At 42.1% G+C, this 23,677-nt stretch overlaps 1 protein-coding gene across 3 annotated transcripts in view; it reads right to left on the reverse strand.

Moving 5' to 3' along the window:
* Nucleotides 1–20,000, reverse strand: part of LOC137351589 (ephrin-A5-like) — a 347,596-nt gene extending 327,596 nt beyond the window's left edge. For all 3 annotated transcript variants that reach the window (XM_068016174.1, XM_068016173.1, XM_068016172.1), the window contains exon 1: nt 19,738–20,000. In XM_068016174.1, the coding sequence (XP_067872275.1) occupies nt 19,738–19,859 (122 nt within the window). In that variant the 5' untranslated portion in view covers nt 19,860–20,000. The remainder of the gene's footprint in view (nt 1–19,737) is intronic.
* Nucleotides 20,001–23,677: the final 3,677 nt, after the last annotated feature.

Here is a 23,677-nt window from a genome sequence, read left to right on the forward strand (position 1 = left end):
CAGCACTGTCCAGCCCAACCCGACCCAGCTCGAATGCTGGACTCGGAATATAGACCCGACCCGAACCCGACACATGTAGTCGGGTCTAGTCGGGTTCGGGTCAGGTAGGCAGGCTTTACCGAGAACGAGAAGTTAAATTGAAGACAATTGGGGGATTTTCTCAGGTGTCCAGACCAATATTTATCCCTCAACCAACACCATAAAAATAAGAGATTAATTGTGGTCATTTATCTTATTTGCTAATTTTGGGAACTTACTGTGCGCAGATTGGTAGCTGGATTTGATTACATATCAGCAATAATTCATTGGCTGTGAAGCACTTTGGGATGTCCTGAAGATGTTATAGGTGCGATACAAATGCAGGTTCTTTCTTTCTGTCCATAAAGCAGGATGAAAGACTGAATAAACCCTTGCTCACCTTCTAAAGTCCCATTTATTTTGCATGAAAGTGGGATTGAGTCCAAAGCCATATAAAGTAATGATTGTTCATAAACCAGTGTGAAGGGGACTTGGTAATTAACTGATACTCTTTCCACATGAACAACAGCAATTAGCACCTGTGTGGTAGCAGTAACATAGCAACAATGTCCAAATGTGCTTCCTGGGGCCAGCCAGAAGCTGAGCAGGACATAGGGGGAGAGCGAGAGGAGGCGTCTCAAAGCACTGTCGAAAAAATACATTGAGGAAACTGTGTGAAATTCTGGAGATGGATTACTTTTGAGGGAAAAGAGGGAACTCAACGAGCTTTTCTGCCCCAGATCACCACTTAACAACCAGCCACTGCAAAGCTTACACGAGGGTCAAACGAGAACTGGGACTGACTGGTGATCCCCGGGTTGAATAGTTTGCGGACACTCCCTCCTTAAGTCCAGTCATGGAAAATGGTCTCTTGTGCAAGGTAGCAAATGGCTGCTAGTGAAGCTGCACCCCAAGAGTTGGTCCCTTCAGGAGAGGAGAAAAGTAGAAGTAAAATCTGAATTATTCATTCCAATCACTGATTATAATTAATAACTGAATTCATAGTCTAGATATGGTTTTGCATTAGTATCGAAATGATAGTTTTTCTCTTTTAATGTGGGTAGGTTTAATTGTCCATAATGAATAAGAATGAGACTATCAAAATACTTGGAACAAACACGGTTAAGGAAAAAGGTTTCAGATATCGGCTGTTAAAAACATCCTGAATGTCAAAAATAGAATCATAAACTAGCCAATAAATTTAATAATAATGGTTAAGAGGCTTATGAAAGAATTCCTCAGTGAATTCACTCAAGTGAAAAAGAGCCTGTAAATGGGATTAGTGTCCAGATTGCCTTTAAATGGCACTGCTTTTAACCAAGGAAATTGCAGAAAAATCAAAATCGAACAATCATCCGAGCATTTTAAAGCAATCTTTGATTTGAGAATTTTTTTTTTTTCAAAACAACATTCCCACATCCCGATTGCTTGAAGGGGAGGGAATTGTTTAATGCCATGAATCATGTAATGGGCACTTGTGAACCTGATGCCAGGGATTCTATCAATACTCCACTACCAACGCTCCAGTAACTTGCTTTAGTAGCCAATCTTCACATCAACCTAACCAGTGTGCATCAGCTACCTATTCAACTGTAAGGGCCATCACAGTTGACCCTGATTCTGTTCTCACCTGACTAATGAAGGTGGGATTGCTGTTAATATGTGGTAGGAAGAGGTTGCATATTGGCCTGATAAAAGCAGTCAATGGAAGACTGCACAGACCCAGGTCAATTGAGCATTTTATGACACATGCTATTTCCACAATAAAAGTCCACTAGATCATTATTAAATATCTGTATTATCAATTTCTGCCAATGGTTTGCATGGTAACTAAATCAAATACACCAGAAGGTCCCAATTTCAACTCCCAGCCTCTGCTCTCTGATCTCCTTAGCCTGAATGGCCATTACAGGCAGTTGGCCTCAGCACCTTTGGCCTACGCAGTGGAGTGGAGTGGGGGAGTGATGGTGCATGGAGGATTAAAATCAGCCAGGGTTTCTATTCCTGACACTATCCAGTGGCTCCTGTATATGTAGACACACTGCATGAGAATAAGATTCAGTCCAGCTGGACTGCCCTCTCAGTCCTCCAATCACCATCAAGACACACACAGACAGCATGTCCACTCGTCCAAGGGGTGGGGGCGAAAACAAGCTGGTGGACAGGGCACAAACTCCAGCAAACTCCTTTCGGGAGAGGAAGCAAGGGAGGAAAACTGGCATTGTATCATAGAGACAGAGTGTGATACGCTAACCAGTTTGCCCTGAGAAAGGATCTTCTCAGATCACTCCTTACTTTAATTAGGATGTCTATTGCATGCTTATATAAATCGCTCAATCTGAGCTTGTGTCGCAGTCAGCTTAATCACTCATGCTGAATCTAAATTAAAACACGTTATTGTACAAAATATGATCCTGTCATAATTAGAGCACGAAAAACGAATGGGACCAGCTAAATGACAGCATGCTGAGTAATGAAACCATGAATAATATCAGTGGATCAGGATTACACGTTTTAAGTGCTGCACTCAGATTGAGAATTTTATACAATAGAAGGGACTGGGAAGCAATTCAAAACATTGGAATTCTATAAACTAAATTATTCTTGTTTCCTGTGATATCATTTTACCAACTTTTCAGAACCAGCATATGTTCAAGCTTCAGTGCCAGCTGAATGACCAATTTACTGCTCTGTTCATTATTATATATTAAAGACATTTATTCAGGATATCTCTGTTCAGCCTGAATGCTCGTTTACAATGGAGCTCTGCCTCAAGGGCAGACTGACAGATGTAACAGGAGACGAGCAGGCACAGTGCAAACCAAGACACCCTAAGCTTTTAAAGGAGTTGCATGTCTTAATTTGTTGGGGGGTGGGGGCGGGGGGGGGGGTGGGGGGGAAGGGGGTGAAAGGGATTAATTATTAAAATTAAGAGTTGGAGTCAGAAACACCAATATTACGAATGTAAGTCAAGCAGTTCTCCCCCTACCCTGCAAGAGCCATCAACTTTTCATCTACTTCCTTTACCCCTCCACTAAAGGTTCTAAAACACAAACTCGGTGTCATCCAACCATTACTTCTAGATTGCCCTTGACTTCTCCCCAACCTTGGTAACCCCTGCACTACGGAACTTGGCCCATCACCTCGGATTTCAATTTATTCTTTGGGAAAAAAACGTGTTTGCTTTTCATAGATTGACACAGCAGAGGAAGAGACCATTCAGCTGGGCGGCACAGTGGCGCAGTGGTTAGCACCGCAGCCTCACAGCTCCAAGGACCCGGGTTCAATTCTGGGTACTGTCTGTGTGGAGTTTGCAAGTTCTCTCTGTGTCTGCGTGGGCTTCCTCCGGGTGCTCCGGTTTCCTCCCACATGCCAAAGACTTGCAGGTGATAGGTAAATTGGCTGTTATAAATTGCCCCTAGTGTAGGTAGGTGGTAGGGCACATGGGATTACTGTAGGGTTAGTATAAATGGGTGATTGTTGGTCGGCACAGCTCCTCCCAGCTCCACAGCAGTCCCAAAGACTGTCATCAGCTCCCACTCAGCCCCCTCCCGATCGCTCTCACCCCCAACTCCCCACATTACCTGCCTCCCTAGGACTTAGCCAAGGGATGCTGCCAGGAGACAGCCAGTGCAACTTTGTCTTTGTGGAACCTGCGAGCTGCCTCTGGACACTTGATTGGCATCTTCAGCTCATCAACAACAAACTACAGTGGTCCAATGCCCAATTTCGGGCAAACCTTGGGCCTCCAGCTTCTGGATCGCACATCCAGTGCCGAAAATGGGCGAAAAAGGAATTTCGATTCGAATGATAAAATAGGAAACTATATGAGGAGTCTTGATTTCAGCACTGTAATAATACAGGGAAGCTGAAGAGCACATAGCATAAGGGATTTGAACCTTAACAGGAAGAACCAAAGAAGAGAAAGCAAACTTGTGTTTCCATAGCTCCCTATAACATCCTCAGGATGTCCCAAAGACATTTTACAATAAGTGAAACTCTATTGTTATGTCGGCTAAAAAGAACAACCAATGGCACACAACAAGATTCTACAAACAGGAGATGAATGACTGGCCAAATAATTGGTGCCTGTTTGAGGGAAGAATGTTGGTCGGACACTCAGAACTCCCTGTTCTCCTCTAAATAGAGCCATGGGATTTTTATTTTATTTTATGATCCAACAAGGCAATCGAGGCTTCGTTTAACATTTCATCTGAAAGCAGGAATTCTTCCGTTGGTGTCATGGCAGCTCCAAAGTGCTTTCAGCATACAAATAGTTAAACCTCCATCTTTCATATTATTTCCTCATCCAGAGCACTCTGTTTAAGATAAACATTGATTTTTATTTCATTTTTACCCGAGATGGCTACATATTGGTGCTTTTAAAACCATCTATCACGTGATGGCGTCTCCTGGCATCTTTAATGGTAGAATATTACTTTTTCATCGGATGCATTAGTCAATTACTGCAAAGTGCACAGCCTCTTGCCGTTAAATGTTATAGGAACATACACTTAACAAGATCCAGCATTAGAATTGTGAATTTGATATGCATTGATTGTATATTGTACTCCAACTGTGCTGTTATTGGAACATATATTAAATAAGAGACTTGGTTCCCTGATGCTGATGAAAGAATATTGGTTTCTTCACACTGCAGGTGACAGTGGGAGACAGGGAGGTTAATCAATGGCTGATTATAGGCAGCCATTTTGAAATCATCTTTCTGATCTAATGGTGATGACTGAAAGACAAACTTTCTTATATAGTGCATAATCACATTTCAGAAACATCGCACAGTACTTGGCATATGAGTACAATTGAAATGCAGTGCCTTTTATGTTGAACACGCTGCAAGATCATGATTGCTATCGAGATTATAAAGTAGTTTGGGATGCTGTTCTCTCTCTCTTCCTCTATACTTCAAGTACCAAACCCCTACACCAAGTCCTTTGAAAAAAAGTACTGTGTAACGCAAAAGATTAGCGCGCTGGCCTTTCACTTTTAGTTTCGGCAATTATGTCTAACCACGACTGTTAGGATGGTGATTTTCTTTCTCTGCTCAAAATCATGGTCTTAAATGAAAGGATTTTGGGCAGTCTCAATCGAATTCATACTGGGTGTGGAGGTCCATAGCACAGAAATGCCCTGTGTGGCAACCTCACACTCAGGCAAAAATTGTAAGGACAGCAGGTGTGGGAAATAGAAATTGCCTGATGCAGTAAAGAGGGCTTCTCGGAGGTTGAGGCTTAGACACATCACAGGGTAAATGAGCTTTACTTTGTTTCTCATGTCCGATCCCCAGTGCCTGAAATGGGGAAAAACATTTGTTTTTTTTTTAATTGGCTCTCTCCACACTGCCTGTGGTGTGGAAAAGTACCAGTCTAAGAATTAGTGTGGCTTGCAATTATGGGTGATGGGCCAGTACCTTGTTTTCTAGGGAAGTTTGTTTGCTTTAAATTGTTTTTTTTTACAAAATGAAATATAAATTGTTCTGGGATGTGGGCGATACTGGCAAAGCCATATTTAATACTCATCCCTCTTTTCCTTGACAAAGTGGTGGAAGGCCCTCTATTGAACTATGTTGTGCTGGTAGGCAATGCCAGCATTTTCACCTAGCAACAATGAAGGAATGACAGTATTCATTCAAGTCAGGATGGTGTGGGGCTTGAAGGGGAAAGTGAAAGTGGTAGGATACCCATGACCTTGCTGGTCTTGTCCATCTTGACAAGACTGATCGAGAAAAACTGTTCCCATTGGCAGAAGGGTCAAGAACCGGAGGACACAGATTTAAAATGATTGATTCTTTTGCCAATGGCAACATGAGGAATGACTTTTTTACGTAGCGAGTGGTTAGGATCTGGAATGCGCTGCCTAATCTGGTAGAAGCAGATTCAATCGTGGCTTTCTAAAGGGAATTGGATAAGGACCTGAAGGGAAAAGATTTGCAGGGTGGAGTGAGACTAGCTACATTGCTCTTACAAAGAGTCAGTACAGACTCGTTGAGCCAAATGGCATCGTTCTGTGATTCTATGACTCTACACTGAAAAAGGGTACGTTTCTAAAATGCATTCTTTGTGATTTGCTTATATAAAAAAATTTCTTGCTCCATCTTGCCACCAGGTTGCTCTGTGCCATGCTACAGCCTAACTAGACTGTACATCTGGCCAGTGGCCTGCTCAGCCGATTTCCTTCAGTGAAGCCACTCAGGAGAATGCACAGAATGATGCCCTATTGATGATGCCCAGTGCAGCCTAGCATCAAGGAGACCTGTCCTGGCATTCCCCAGTGAGAAACCTTTGAGAATGTTCAGGATTAGCACTATTAAAGGTGAAAATGGAGCAGACAGAAGAGATGGGGAGAGAAATCAGGAAGCGGTGATTGAGCAGAAGAAGGACTTGCATTTCTATAGTACCTTTCATGACCTCAGGACATCCCAAAGTGCTTTAGTCAATTGAGTACTTTTGAAGTGTTGTTGCATCAAACCTGGATTTTAAAGATTGTGAAAGGAAGGAGAGATTGAAGGAGGTTGTCAGAAAATTAACTATAATTTGCTTCCATATCATGCTTTTATTTGTGTTTCACTGTAAGCCAATAAACTAAAGCTTGGTTCTCAGCGAATGTGGGTTTAAAAGTTTCACTGACCTGTGGGAACCTGAAGTTAAATATATTTGGATATATTAAAGGCCTTGAATTTAATCCTGTCCCCTGACCTATAGAAGGCATTTAAGATGGAAATATCCCCTTCTGAAGATTCCCCCCCACTTTTTAATCATTCAACTGTCACATCAGAGCAAAAACTGCACTCTCTCTCAAGGTGGTATGACACGAGTGTGACTCCCAGTTTTAGAAACACAGCTCATGAGCTCAGAGGATTAAAAAGGGTACACTTCAGTGACTGACATCTCCCATAACCCCCCACCTAGCACGGCCCCAGAGTCCTTTCACAGACCCTGACAGCAGTTTCCTAATCAAAGAGGGATTATGCCCATTCAAGATGGGCCCTTCCAAGAGAGCGCCGGAGAAACTGCCATTGTCTCTCAGTGAAAGGGAAAGCAACAGAGTGAGACACACTGGATCAACATAGTGGGAAATTACTGAAGGAAAAAAAAAAGAGAAATGTCACAAATCCAGGTTTGTGAAGCAGCATTTAGTAAAGCTGCGGCAAAAACCGGGTATCCCTGAGCTGAGGAGCTCCTATACTACCACCCCCGGCAAAATCATCACCTCTCTCCCCGACCCAATCCCAATGCACTCGAATCCTAATAAATGCACAACTAGTTTGTCAAGAAGTGTTGTGCTTGGATTAGGAGCAGTGAATGGGAACAGTGCACTGAGCCTTTATACTCGGTTGGGAAATATGCTGGCTCCTTATCTGGACTCTGCACTTCCACGAGAAAAATTTCTATGCACCTGACACATTTCTGCCATGCGTCTTGGATAAAGGAGGATATTGAGGGCACAAATTGAGCCAAAGTCAGAATACTTTGCATGGCCGAGAGGTTAGGTTAGAAGAATTGGACAAAGACAAGCCAAACAGAATAATTTTCCATGAAAGACTTTGCTTTAAAAAAAGAAATTGTAATGCGTGTACATATATGATATAAATAAAATACACACACATAAGGTGAAATAATTAAGGGTGCATTTCAAAGGCTAGAACTTACACTGGCATATAAAAGACTGGGCTACAGATTACAAAGGGATCAGGACCTGGGAAAAGATCTAGATCCACCAGGGCAGGCAAGCTTCACTGTACAGAATAAACCTTTGAAGCAGCACCACCAGTGAGAGCTCCAATATTTTATTTTAAAAACATGAAAGCCTGTTTTTCCTCAAGGTTCACACTTCACGAAACTACAAGAACTGCTGGACGGGGTCCGGCAGTGCAGTGCTTCTGGTACAGGACTCGTCACCCAGAGACATACGACTTCCAATCCTGCAGCAGCAAATTATAAATTCAATAGATCTGGTAATTTATGGATGGGAGCAGAAATGAAATCCAATCCAAGCTTCCATATGTGGTTAAAAAACCTAATTGGTTTTCTCATGCCTTTCAGTGAAAGAAACCTTCAGTTACCCTACCTGTTTTGGCCCACACTGCATGGTTGACTTTGAAGAGGCCTAGTAAGCCATTTCTTTTGTGTAATTAAAAAAAAAACACCCGACCACCATAGGGATGAGCAATAAATGCAGCCTTGAGGTGTTGCCCACATCCCAAGAACAATTTTTGTCGAAATAAAGTGGTGCGTTACGGAAGATAAACTATTAAGTTGTGTGGAGCCACCTAACTCCACAGGCCTTTGTGACAAGTAGATTTTAACTCGGCGGTTCTCTGCCTGAAGTCAATGGAGCATGAACCCATCACTTGTGCTTGATTGGCTGCTGGAGCACTCCAGCAAATGGGGACAGGAGTGGGATGGACGAAAGAAAGGAGACTGAGTAAAAGGGAACGAAAGCAGGAAAGGTGGCACTTTAATGCAGGGATATTAGCAGGGGAGATGGCAGAGTAGTGAAGCAGGAAACACGGAAACCAGGAGGCACCAGGATGGGAAGAATAAACTGGGAAAGACACTGTTTTTTAGTAAACATTTACAAGAGGCACAGTATTGTAACAGTCAACAAGAAAGTAAAAGCGGCTGAACCTGTCTACTTTCTGTAAATTGTACAGTCAGAAAAAGGAGATTAAATAATTGGTTTATGGATGCTCTACTTGTATATGTGTCTGTGCGTATATAGGTTGGTCTGCCTAAAGCACAATTATGGCCTGATTATATAGTGGTTGGAATTGAGCTCAAGATCTATTGATTGTAACTGAATCCAATCTTGCCAAAGCCTTGTTCTCGAAGCAGTGCATGCGTGTCGATGACATCAATTTATCATCCGATGCACTTGTTCAAGTGTGAGGGGGTCCAGAGGAAGGCGGAAGTGAAAAAGCAGCAGAGATTTGAAGCAGACTTTTTCTTTTTTAAAAAATGCACACACACACACCGGCCTGTTTCAATTCCTTTTCGATTTGCACCTGCTTCAAAACCAGCGGCACATGGCAGAATGTGCCGTTTTATGCCTCGGCTAGATCAAGGAACTGTTGGCACGATGCATTCGGAAAAGGCAGCCCAGCTGCAAGTCTGGCACAAAGCCCAATTAACAGCTGCTGCATGAAGTGCCATGTATCCGAGTGGATGCCTAACACACTGCTTCACCGTCACAGCACTTTTGCATCACAAGTTGCACAGATTGACTGCTGCAGGCCCCCTCAATGGTCAAACAAAATACACTAGAATCTCCAACAGATGGACTGGAATCTATGGCACAGTTTAAAAAAAAAACAAAATCGCACTATTAGTTGACTTGTACGTAACAATGATGTTGTTGCAAATAAGCTTGGGTTTTACATGTTTTACACTGTAAATTTACACTTTTACACCATGTGCTAGCAGCTCGGTTGGTAAATTTATGTGATCTCATGGCACGGTTTATGAACATTATTCGGCAAAGCACTTGGTAAATCTCTCTCTCTCTCTCTTTCCCCACCCCCCCACCCCAACCACCACCCCCCCACCAACCCCCAGTCAGCTGTGGCTCAGTTAGTATCATTCTCGCCTCTTGAGTCAGAAGATCATGGGTTCAAGCTCCTCTCCAGAGACCAAAGCACAAAATCCAAGCTGACACTGTATTGAGGGAGTGCTGCACTGTCGGAGTTGCTGTCTTTTGGATAAGACTTTGGACTGAGGTCCCAACTGCTCACAGGTGAGTGTAAAGGATCCTGTGGCAGTATTCAAAGAGCAGGGGAGTTCTCCCTGGTAGCCTGGCTAATACTTATCTCTTAGCCAAAATCACTAACATTGATTACCTGGTCCTGGTCACATAGTTTGTGGGATCTTGCGGCGCACAAATTTCCTACATTTAGGGCGGCACAGCGGCGCAGTGGTTAGCACCGCAGCCTCGCAGCTCCAGGGACCCAGGTTCATATCTGGGTACTGCCTGTGCGGAGTTTGCAAGTTGTCCCTGTGACCGTGTGGGTTTTCGCCGGGTGCTCCGGTTTCCTCCCACAGCCAAAGACTTGCAGGTGATAGGTAAATTGGCCATTGTAAATTGCCCCTAGTGTAGGTAGGTGGTAGGGAATATGGGATTACTGTAGGGTTAGTGTAAATGGGTGGTTGTTGGTCGGCACAGACTCGGTGGGCCGAAGGGCCTGTTTCAGTGCTGTATCTCTAAATAAATAAATAAATAATAGTGACTACACTACAAAAAGTACTTAATTTGTTGGAGGTTATCCACCCATTGCCCACACACTGTTTATTCTTCTCTTCATTTACATTACTTCCTGAAAATATCGCATATGACTAAGCTTATTTAGCTTATTGGTACCAACACATAATACAGAAAAATATAATCAGACAAGTCGATGTGCTTAATTCATCAAATGGCATGAAATGGCTCAACATGCTCTGTCCAGACAAAATCCAAGTTTGGAAAGACAAAACCATAGCTCTACAGCTGGGTGTTCTTCATGGTGCCATGAAACTATCATCAATTGTTGTAACAACCCATCTGGTTCACCAATGTCCTTTAGAGAAGGAAATCTGCCGTCCTTACCTGGTCTGGCCTACATGTGACTCCAGACCTACAGCAATGTGGTTGACTCTTAACTGCCCTCTGAAATGGCCGAGCAAGCCACTAGGTTGTCAAGAACAATTAGGGATGGGCAACAAATGCTGGCCTTGCCAGCGATTCCCACATCCCATGAAAGAAAAAAAAAGTTCAAGTGGATATAGGATAAAAATCACACAATGACATTACACATTACTGAAATCCCCGCGCTAACTGGTAATGCAGTATTAATTCTATCGGTGAAATGCTATCATAGAAACCCACAGAATTAACATTTGCTCAGCTTAAAGTGCAGTACTTTCTGGAATAAAACAAGTTAGTAAAAACACTGCCGATCTTGCAGTCTCAGACTACTTGCTTTAAGTGTGCGGACTTCAAGCAGCATAACAAGTGTAATACGGATGCCCATACTGGAGCGATGCAGGGCAGGGGGGAGGGCTGCAAGTCACGGGTACAAATATATTAACTGCTGCAAGATGCCTATAGCAGTGACCCTGAGACCAGCCTTGCTTTTCCCCCCTACAGCACAATAAATTGCTTGAATATTTCTCAGTCAACTGTTAAATTATACACTTTGAAAACAGACCTTCACCAGTCTGTACCACAAATAAAATGCTTCAGAGTAAAGCAGAGTGATCACTGCAAAAAAGACAGTATTGATCCAATACCCAATACCAGTGGAGCAAAGGGTACCTGACAGCCACTGATATCTATGTCACATACACACAACAGCCGCAGTGGCTGTAACTTGTAGGTTGGGGACCTTAGTGATCACAGTGTCATTTGGAGACATCAGATACTTAGGTGTAAATCCCATTATAAGCAGTCTGTCTGTTCTGCCTCTATGATAATTGTTCCACAGCAGTGTAGAGCAGGTGCCCAGTGCCCACTGAAACAGATGCGTGCCCAAGAAACATGATTACCAATATACAGAAACACCCCTTGGATCCTAATGAGGGTGCAGCCAGCTTGCTAAGAAATGCTGCACTTGAAAATCAGGATTCCTATAAATTTCATTGCCGCCACTGGCATTATTTAGCGTACTGGCACTAATAGGCACTATAGGAAAAGATGCCCCAAAGCCAACACAGTTTAATGAGTGATCCATTTAACCTGTCATCTGAAACTGGTTCCACACTCCTACCACCAGTGACTGACTTATAACAGCCAGTACTTGATCCCAGTGTTATACAGCTCAGCATACTCTCTTCAATTGAACATTCATGCTCAAGCAACAGTTTTTGGGATAGTGGCGCTATTTATATAAATGCAAGTCTGTTTCTAATAAACACCGTTCATGGCCTTGAGGCTTCCACAGCAAAGCGGCATAACCTTACAATTAGAGCGAGGCCATTCAGAGGCGATGTCGTAAAGCACTTGTTTACTCAGAGGATAGTGGACATCTGGAACTCTCCCGCAAAAAGCTGTTGATGCTGGGGATCAATTGAAAATTTCAAAACTGAGATTTTTGTTAAACAAGGGCATTAAAGGTTATGGCGCTAAGGCGGATAAATGGAGTTAAGATACAGATCAGCCACGATCTAAGTGAATGATGGAACAGGCTCAAGGGGCTGAACGGCCTACTTTTGTTCCCTTGTTTGTGCTGCTGACAGCCCTTACAGTGCAAGTCGACAGTCTGATATTTATTAATCGACAGCCAGTACACTTTACTGAAACCCCAGTGAAGAGAAAGATAACTACAGTGTTGCTCTTTAAAAATTTCACATCCACTATTACTCTCCTCTGAAGTGCTGCAGAAGGCTAACTTGTCCACTAAAAACAAACACCTAATACTCGTTCTGCAGCCGACTTAAGTCATTAATTCGGTGGTTCACACTAAACAGAGTAACAAGTAAACACTCCATCCCCTAACCTTTTAATCAAGCATTTCTGTTGCACTCTTTCAAAACAAAGATTTCCACTAGATTATTCAACAGAGCCCTGCAGTTTGTACAGCAAACCACCGGGTGCAAGGTGCCAGCGGATTAGTTGTTTCTCGCTGATAATTAAAAGACCTTTTAATTGGACAGATATGTCACACACGGATCAAGATGTTACAGTTAAACTTAAGGAATGTTATACTGTGGGGGGGAGGGCGGTGTGAATGGGAATTGGCTTGGCAGATGGGAACTCTACGCTTGGGTGAGGCATGCATTAACTTTAAATGGACAATTTAGACACTGATCAGAGCTACAGCATTACGGTGACTGACCGCGTCAGGTTCCATTTTTATTACAAGGCACTTGGGGATTTTTACTGGTGTTTTAGGTGGCACATTCCACAATACGGCTCTTTTCCTGCTGCCTCCTTTGAAAATCACAAACCAGAACTTTCTTCCCAACCCCCAGTGTACCAGTGAGTTGCTTTTCCATAATATTGAAGCCACCAGCTAACTACGACTGAATGAGGCAAATAACATGGGATACTGAGTGGTGCTTTGAAAATCTGGCTCGTCTTTGCTTTTCCATGAAAAGTGCAAAACAAGTGGGCTTGGTAATGATTGACAACACTGTATTCTTACTTCGCTCATTTCACAGCGAGTGGCACTGCTATTTCGCACCAGTGAAATTAACAATGACACGTGTGAAAATCACACTCACAGTCCCTCCCACGTGTTAAAGTTTCTGCACAGAATGCCGACACAGCTGAAGGTGCTGCGTGACTGAACGAGCCAACAGAACCCAACATCCCCCCGTGCGCTGACAATCACAGAGATGATGCGCAAGCCCCATCACAGCAGGGGATGTTACCCTTTTCAAAACTGCACCCATTTACATTATCTTTCTTTTTAAAAAAAAAAGAAAATTCAATTTTAAAATAGCGCCTGACCCATTTTATTGTTCAAACAGGTCTAACAAAATGTCCAATAAGCAGAATACTGCAATCATAAATGTATTTATATGCATCCCAAGGTACCTCGCAGGAGGGTGATCAAGATAAAAAGTGACACCGAGCCAAAGACGACGACATTGGAACAGGTAACTAAAAGCTTAGTCGAAGAGGCAGGTTTTAAGGAGTGCATAAAAAAAGTAGAGAAGTGCCAAAGTTTAGGGAGGAAATTCCAGACCTGAAGACCTAGGTGGTTGAATGCACTGCTGCCAATAGTGGGGCGAAAGAAGTGGGGAATGCACAAGATATCTCTGAGGGTAATAGGGTTGGAGGAAGTTAGAAAGATAGGGAGGGGTGAGACCATGGAGGGATTTGAACGAGAATGGGTGTTTTAAAATCGAGGTGTTGGTGGGCCGGGAACCAATGTAGGTCAACGAGCATAGGAGCGATGGGTAAACAGGATTTGGTGGAGGTTAGGATACAGACTGTAGAGTTTTGAACGGAGATGGGAGGCCGGCTAGGAGAGCACTGGAATAGGCGAGAGTGGAGGAAACAAAATCAGGGATTAGGGTTTCAGATGCAGATGAGCTGAGGAAGGGATGATATTCCAGAGGAGGAAGTAGGAAATTATCTGAATTTCAGCTCAGGGTCAATTGGGACGCTGTTGTTGTGAACTATCTGGTTCAGCCTGCGACAGTGGCCAGGGAGGGGGAATGGAATCATCGGGGAGGGAAAGGAGTTTGAGGCAGGCTTGCACAGGTTATTTCATGTACAAGAGACACCGTAACATTATGCATGAGCCATGACTGTGGCACTTGTGAATTACGAATATTTCATGCAAGCGAGGAAAATCTGGTAATACAACACTAATGGGTCCAATATCCTCCATTTCCTGAAATAATCATTGTAATACCAAAAAGGAAATTCTCACTGAGGCGTTCAAAGTGTAGATAAGCAAATCCTGGGGGAGCTCTATGTGGTTTGTTATTTTGATTACATTCTAGATTTTAAAAGATACAGTGTTTGAAGGGAGAAAAACAGAACTGGCAATAGGAATACCAATCCTAATTAGGAACAGAAATTATTAATTTCTTCAAAAAGAATACATCTCGGCAAGGTTTTCAAAACTATTATGGATTAATGAACAACCAGAATCAGCATTTAGTGGAGAGCATGAGTTGTAATAGATACCCTCAGCAAAGACCACACAACAGCAATAATGCATATTTGTGAGGTATCAACTATTGAAAGCGTTTTCTGTGGGACTGTGAGCCTTGATGTTTGCAATCTGTAATTGGTAATGAAGTGCAGAATGTCTTGAGCAAGACCCTCTCTCTCTCACCCTTTCTGAGCCAAGGTCAAGCAAAAATCTTTAATATGTGCACTGGTGCACGAAACAGCCATTGCTTCTATTTTTTTTAATGGTGGTAGCAACAGGCAGCACTTTAAAGTAAATTTAGCTAAAATCATAAATTTTAAAAAAGAATGATGCTGTATTTGACAAAACAATTAATAGATCTGAAGCTGTTTTCTCCCTTCACCCCCACCCCACCCCCGCAGATTAAGTTACTTACGTGGTCCATGGCAATAAACCTCAGATCCGGGCACCACATCTCAGGAAGGATACAGTGGCCTTGGAAAGATGTGCAGCACAGATTCACCAGAATGATACCAGGGCTTAGAGAGTTAAATTATGAGGCCCGGTCGCATACACTTGCCGTGTATTCCCCTGAGTATAGAAGATTGGGGGGTGCTCTGATCAAGATGTTTAAAAGGTGCAAAGGATTCGATTGGGTAGATGAAGAGAAACTATTTCCTCTTGTGGGAGAATCTGGAAGGAAGGGCTGTTCAGGAGTGACATCAGGAAGCACTTCTTCACACAAAGGGTAGTAAAAATCTGGAACTTTCTCCCAAAAATGCCGTGAATGCAATTCAATTGAAGCTTTCAAGACAGAAGTCGATAGATTTTTGCTAGGGAAGGGTATCAAGGGATATGGTGCAATACTGAAATGGGGTTGAGGTACAGACCAGCCTTGATCTAAATGAATGGTGAAAGAGGCTCAAGGTGCTGAATAGCCTACTGCTGTTCCTAAGTTTCATTTAAAATAAATTATCTGTGCAGTAATTATACATTATAGATAAAGGGAGTTACGCTATGTATATACAATGTAAGGATCTCAGTTAAGGAATATTTCTGTACAGCATTATCAATGCACTGAGACACCCTTTATACAACTCTAAATTATATAAACTCTCAGCAGATGCAAGTTCCCAATTTAATTACTTTAAATTATCAGTCCTTTCTTATATGTGACTTCTGTATTAAGCTGAAGTATTGCATGTAATGAGATCCCACTGAAACACAGTTAATTGAAGAAACCAGTATATGTTTATTATTATAATTAGGATCCAATCAGTAGGTTTTTGTTCCCGTTTGAGCTGTCCTGCCGTGCGTTTTAGGTGGGATGTCTGAGACACAACGACATGTTTAAAAGGCAAAGCCTTGCAGTTAGTCTAGTTTCCTGCTTGCCGACAAAAAAAAGGTTGCTGCATAAATAAAAGGAAAATGAAAAGTAGCAGTCGATCTTTAAACAGTTGTGATATAATCATGCGGCCTTACCTAGTGAATATTAGATTTTGTTGCTTTACCCATTAAAGTCTCCCGGCGCACTATTAGCCATGACAAATAACATTTCAAAAGTACTTGTTAAGAACTGCTCTGATGTAATTTCCTTAAAGCGATGTTCAGTGGCCCATAGGCTCCTGTGAAAAAATACATGATAACACCTTTTTTGGGCTTTTTTTTTGTGTGGGAACACACCATTGGTAGTGGAGCTTACAGCAAAAGTCTGTCTCTAAGTCTGTATTGATCGCTGACAGGACAGTTAAGCAACATCAGTAAAAGCTGAAAAGCCAATTGTTAGAAAAAGGGATAATATTAGAATTATAAATGATCTTAATAAAGAATAAATGAATCCCACATCATTTTTGTTCTCACTTCAGTGGGCTTGGAACTATGCAAATATGGATGGTGACATGCTTATTTAGTTTCAGTTTTCCACTACTGGCAAAACATGTGTGTACGCATGATTTATAGGATGTCACACGCTCTCACACCCCAGGTCCAGCTACAGTACAGTGGAAAGCCTTAAGACAACTAAAACATTAAACTCTCCGTTTTATGTAAACGAACCTGTTATTATGGAACTCATGTATAAATTAACCACGTACGGGCAGCTTCATTAAAAACTCCCATTACCACTGTCTGTGAGCAAGGCTATCAATTTTATAGGAACAATTTATTATAATGATGTGTATCACCATGCTGCATCTAGCTGGGTAATTTGCATTGTAAATTTAAATTAGTCCGTGTAACACTGAGAGTGCTACCATTTACTGACTGTCCGACTATTATTAGTGAGACGCATTTGTAATTTGGTATTAACATAAATTAGTAACATATTTATTGATTTTTTAAATTGCAGCGCTCAGATTATGGAGGCTGGATAAATACATAATCAGAAAGGAAATAGACAGACAGACAGAGGGGCACTCAGAGAATGGAAGAGATGCAGTACTTTTCATGAAAAGTTATTTGGGAATAATGCTTAAATCTATATTTTCTTACATTAAGCAGTGTTGGAAGCACTTGGTTTATCTTTAAGTTATCTGTCTGTTGCCAAAATTTGAATGCATCCAAAAATTACGGAACATTAAAGATGTTAGCATGCAAGTATTTTGAATGAGAAATGTTGTAATCAAACGGTTAATTGACAAAAAGTACAATCTGAGAGAAGGTCAAAAAGGCATAAATGTTGATAATGTTGAAATGTTGCTAAGTAATCTTTTCTCCTTTAAAGAGGTCCCAAATGATGGTCAGAGTGTGAATCTGTTCTTCACGACTAGGTGACTATGCAACCCTTTTGTACAGACTCCTTGGCTATAGCTGATATTAAACCTATTTCTTGTAAATTAGTGTATGGTAATAAACACTAGCCCAATTACACACCAGAGCCACTAACCAGTATTGCACGGTTAAACAAATCTGATACACCGTTAGTCAAGAGAGCTTGCATTATCTTGACAGTTAAAATATTAAGACATCTTTCTCCTTGACCACACTTGCTTGGTTTTGGGGTGGGGAATATAGCTCACGGGCAAAAGCGAAGCATACTCTCCATGAGTGGAAGAGATCTGTAATCTCAAACACACAGAAAAAGTTTGCATGCAACACAAACACGGGGACTTCTCAAACTTTTATATATATATTAAGAGCAGAGAGAGAGAGATTGACTAGACAAGGTCAACAACTGACACAGCCCAGGGCAGGGCACCTTCGCTTTCACTTTCCAGGGTCACAGAAAGCACGGATTGCAGCCCGGGAATCAGGCGCAAACAGCGCAATTACAGCGTATTTAAATGCTTCAGCACGCAGCAAGTCATGCGGAGTTTCCTGCACGGTAACCCCCCGATTTCTTATAACAGTATTTAGCCGCAAGCCAAAAACGGTGTCCGGCTTGGGTGCAAAATGTAAGCGCTTAATAAAGTAAGCCAATTACCAGCTGACACATTTGAATTTTTGTTTGCGACAGTGTGAATTTGATTTTAATCCGGAAGATGGTCCTGCAATTGTTCCCCCTGAATTGCATGAACTATTTTAAGATGAATATTTGCAGGTGCTGTTTTAGCCCTGTGCTATGAAATCTAAGCAACAGGCTTGGTTTCTGAGGACATAAACTTCACCCCAGCATTTGTTTTTTTAAAAAACAGAACCTGTGTAAATTGTGCTGCATTGTTTTAACAATCCTTTATTTTAAACACTATATACCGTCGCTCTTGTAATGGACAAGCAATAAAAACCTGTAACTGCACTTTCTATTAGAAAGCCAACACAACTCAACTGTTCATTCACCATTGTCCCTGCCCTCTCTCTTACTGATTTTAAACAAAAAGCTTCTTTAAGTTACATATTGACCTATAAAGTTCACTGGTTAGGTGAAAGCGAATGTCTGTTTAGCTTCGGAAACTTCACCATGCTACAACTACACCTGATGTCAGTCAGCAACATAACATAAGAACACACAGGCGCTAAGGCACGGTGCTTTATGGAGACACGCCTGTTAGTTCACTTTCTCGGGCGGACTGAGTTCTCACGGCTGTACCTGGACAGCATTCCAAATATTAATCTATTCTCGTCCTCTGCGAATCGAGACTGCACGCAATGATACTGTCGGGAGAGTTTTGGACATCAGCTTCAGGCAGAGCGGGATATTAGATTTCACAGCACCTCTTCACTGATCACCCAGCTGCACAATTCCGGCGTAAACCTTTAGGAAAGGATGTGATTTAATCTTTTCACGGTTGAAACATGCCGAGGGGCCGGTCAGTGGAAAGGGAATGTGGCAAACAGTATCGAGAAAGGAGCACACTTCCAAAAAAGTTCAACCAAAAAAGGGCAGCTATCCTTCTTTACTCCAGATTGGATTTTAGTGCCACTTCTCAGAAGGAATAAGTTAGTTATGTAATTGAGCCCAAACGACAGTGCACCGATTACTGTTGCAAGCATGTCTATTGGAAGATTCCTCCAAATTTAAACAGGAATAAAAAAGACAAGGATCTTGATACAGGGATCTTGCCCCCTGCAGTATCTCTTCAGATCAGCCGTGTTTTACGTGTCAGACACTACAATTCCCCTGCAAATTCGACCTTAACAAAAGCTACGCCTTTTGCAAACTGATTTTGTTCAGTGGCCACACACCTCCAAATGACTACATCTCCACTCTAATGCGATGGTTTTTTTAAACGAGAGTATCGCGCAACGCAAATGCAGCAACCGTTCGCTGCCTGAGGTGAGACTAAAGCGATCCCTAAGTTTTGTGCTTAAATGTAGAAGCGAACGAAGGCGCAGTTCTCCAGCAAGACCTGATTTCGCATCAGTTTCAGACATCTGAAATTAACAGGTCAGTCAAATCTGTGCACGATCCGCTTGGGTTAGGCACTGGATGTATGTGTGTGTTTGTTATTTAAAAACAGTCATTTTTAATGATTTAGAAGCCAGGTCGTTAAATAATTACAAGGAGACTGCGGAAATAGAATTAACTTTTGGAAGATATTTTTTAAATGAAAATACTGCAAATGAATAGGAAACGCTAGTTTGTTGTAAATCAGTGTGAAAGGAGCCAGAGGAATGGATGGTGCGACTCTTTTTTAAGCATGCATAAGCGAGAATATACAAACGCTCCCCTATCCACCTTTCTGATGTGCAAATTGCATTACCTGGGGTTGGTGCTATTCCAGTACACGGCGTAGCGGTCAGCAACTACTTTCCCAGAATCTTCCGTCCAAACACAAACCCAAAGGGCCAGAAAGAGCAGCACAGCCACCTCCACGTTCATCATCGCCGATGAATCCGTCCAGCGAGCTCACACACAAAACTCTTGTTGCAAATCAAAGCCTCGAGCCGCCGCCTCCATACGGTGCCTGAACCACAACTTTCAACAGGAGCAGCTTTTTTTAGAGTGAATCCAACCCTTATTACACTTGCGCAACCTACCCTGCTGGAGAGGGAGGTGTGTGGCAGCGAGGAGGAGGTGGGGGAGGGGGGAAATTATGAATGAAAGCATCCTGGACCAGTTGTGAGCCGCGCAGTGTCAGGGCTCAGGGGATGCTGACCAATCAGAGCTCCGCGGAGGCTGGACCCAGTCCATATTAGGGCGGGCCGCTCCATTGAGTGACAGCGGCGGGGGAGGCGGCCGGCCAATCGGCGCAGGGCTCGGCGGATGATGTCACAATGGGAGCTCGTTCAATGCTGTCAGTAACAGTGCTGAGGTTCCCAGTTGCTACATTACCTCCAACCTACTAACATTCTGCATGCGATTGAGATCATCCTACAGTCGTAAACATGATTAATGGAAATCGCAGTTACGTTTTAAAAGTAATTGCATCGTAAATTAGAAAACATATTGCTTTTTTAAGCAATCTTCCCCCCCCCCCAATCACAAACAACAAATTAGCATTTCATATTTAAATACTCTGGAGTTTATGCTAACTTGAAGCCGATTCTTGGCTATAATCCTCCTGGAATTCCACAGTGCTATTAATGGAATTGTGTTTTCAGCCCATTTTTGAGGGCAGAATAATTTGTGCACGAATCCTTACAGGGAATTGTCTTTCTACTTGCTTCCGAAGCAGTGCCTCTAATAGAAAATCAAAAACCACTGACAAATTTGCAACAGCGCACAAGCGACTGAGAGAGAATCAACTATAGGACCTCTTTCTGCACACATGTAATACTGAATAATGTGAAGAATATCAAAAAGGGTAGGAGGTAAGAATATGTCTTAATTCAGAATACTGTTGGACAGATTTTTTTTAAAATTACTTATTTTCAAAAAAGGCTTTATTCAAAAAGGTAGCCTGGTACTTTTGTACCAGTTAACTCAATAATCCGTCTCCCTTACACACATATGCATCCAACTGGAGTAATACTGTAGCTCAAAGCAGAAGTGATTGTCTAACTTAAGTTATTATTCCAATGCACTCCTGGCTGGCTACCCTGTAAACCTAAGCTCATTCAAAACTCTGCTGCCTATATCCTAACTCATACCATATGCCATTCAACCAGTGCTCCCTGACCTGCAGTGGCTCCCAGTTTGAAGATGCCTCAGTTTAAAATTCTCATCCTTATTTTCAAATCCCTCCATGGCCTCATCCCTCCCCAACCCTCTCCCCTCCCCAACCCTCTGCTCTCCCCAACCCCCCTCCCCAACCTCCTTCAACCTTTCGAGATCTCTGCTCTCCTGTAATTCTGGCCTCTCGCGCATCCCCGATTTCAATCACTTCACCATTGGCAGCTGTGTCTTCATCTGGCCCGGCTCTAAGGTCTGGAATTCCCTTCCTAAACCTCTGCCTCATTCTTCTCCTTTAATCTATCTTTTTGACCACTTTTTTGTCACATGTCTTAATATCTTCTTATGTGGCTCAGTGTCAAATATTATTTGATAACTCTCCTGTGAAGCATCGAGGCCATTTTACTATGTTAAAGGCATTTTTTAAAATGCTCATTGTTGCTCTGATGAACAGACATTAATTCTTTCTCTCTTCCCCAAATGCTGCCTGACCTGATGAGTGCTTCCAGCATTTTCTGTTCTTATTTCCGACTTCCAGCATCTGTAGTGTTTTGCCTTTTTTTCAGGGTACAGCCAAGCTATAATGTGCAGAGAGGCTCTTTACGAAATCCTGGTCATCTCACGCCGCTTTGTATTTACACTGACTCCAGTCTAAGAGTAAGTTATGAGTAAGTACAAAGAGTGCAGGGTACAGTTAACAGGTTGAAACTAAAATAATTTCTTAGAGTAGGAAATTGAAAATACTCCATTGATGGTATTTTAAGTGGATTAATACCTTCCTAATATGGACCTTGAATAGAAACCGGTTTAGCCAATTCATCCATTATATCATAATTACCATTTATGGTATTACTAATTTATTCACAGGTTCATAAATATAGAATGGTCAATGAAAGCAGAGTGATGTAACGTGCGATTTATAGTAATTAAATGCACTCTCACTATGAATGTTTCCTCATTTATATAGGAGCATCAAAGCATGCAGGGAGGAATGTTAAATTGTATCCCAATGTTGTTTTGAGTGTTGTAACATTTATATTGTCTACTGTATCCTTAATTATCCAATTTTAGGTGAGTGTCTAATTGTCTCATTTAGTTAACCAGCCTACTTGGTCTGGAGTTCTCGTAAAAAGGCACATGGAGGTATGGACTTTGGTATTTGTTGTATCTATCTTTTTCCAAGCAAGGAAATTATGCTACACCTTTATAAATCACTGATTAGGCCTCAGTTGGAGTACTGTGTCCAGTTCCAGGCACAATATTTTAGGAATGATGTCAAGGCCTTGGGGAGGGTGCAGATGGAATTTTACCCGAATTACGGCAGGGATGAGAGACTTTGGTTAATGGAGAGACTAGAGAAGTTGTTTTCCACTAGTGGGTAGGCCAGTGGACATAGATTTAAAATAATTGGCAAAAGAACCAGCGGGGAAATGAATAGAACTTCTTTTATGTAGCGAGTTGTTATGATCTGGAATGTACTGTCTAAAAGGGTGGTGGAAGCAGATTTAATAGTAACTCTTAAAAGGAGATCGAATTATATACTTAAAAAGGAAAACTTTGCAGGGCTTTGAGAAAAGAGCAGGAGTGTGGGACTAATTTGATAGTTCTTTCAAAGTGCTGGCACAGGCATGATGGAACAAATGGCCTCCTGTGCTGTAAAATTTAATGATTCTTCGCCTGCCTGCCAAGGCACTGGCCCATGATGGGGAATGGTTTCACTAGTCTGGTAATCTATCCAAGTGGTCATTCCTCATGTGTGAGCCTTGATGTTTGAGTGTCACAAGGCTCTTCGAACATGAGGAGGTGGGGAGGGGGGAGGGGGGGAAATGGGTGAGGGAGAGATGGGGGGAGAGGGGTGTGGGCATCACAATAAATCCAATCTTTCTCATTCAACAACCACACATGCTCACTTTCTAGCCCAGGTCACAGGACAACAAACAGGATTCAGAATTCTGTCTAATTATTCTTCTGCCTAGCCCAAAGTGCTGAGGCCAATTGGAGTGTTCGAACTATTGTCCTGTCTGTATGACTTAGTTGTACATTAAGCCACTAAGTGATTAGGGTGGGGAGGGGGAAGATTTGGGATTTTTCTTTTAAATTGTCTCACTAAAATATAAAAGTTTTGTAACTTGTGGTATGGTAAAGTCATGAAGTAAAATTACATAATATAGCAACTAACAATTGCATTTCAATAAGCTTGCAGTGACTATATCATCCAGTGTAAGTGTCATCGTACTCTACATCACTATCAAGCCCCACTTCTGTGTTCTTCAACCAAAGGTGCAAAATCTTACATTTAATGAGTAGATTTCAGGCATGTTCTATTTGTTATTTCCCGACGTTACAGCAGTGACTACACTTCCAAAATGCTTCATTGGTTGTAAAGCACTTTGAGACATCTTGAGGAAAGGCATTGTATAAATGCAGGTCCTTTCTTTTCCTTTCCTTAAAATGTGGAGAATAATGGATAGCTCTGAGTGTTTTCAATGGCTGCTAGCTAGCAAAACAGACAGAGCTAAACAATTCAAAATAGAATAAAAGCATCACCATGTACTCTTCAGAGTATTATTTTTTTTAAAAAGGCTCTA

Source organism: Heterodontus francisci, chromosome 36 (assembly GCF_036365525.1).
Source record: "Heterodontus francisci isolate sHetFra1 chromosome 36, sHetFra1.hap1, whole genome shotgun sequence".
NCBI classification, from domain to species: Eukaryota; Metazoa; Chordata; class Chondrichthyes; order Heterodontiformes; family Heterodontidae; genus Heterodontus; species Heterodontus francisci.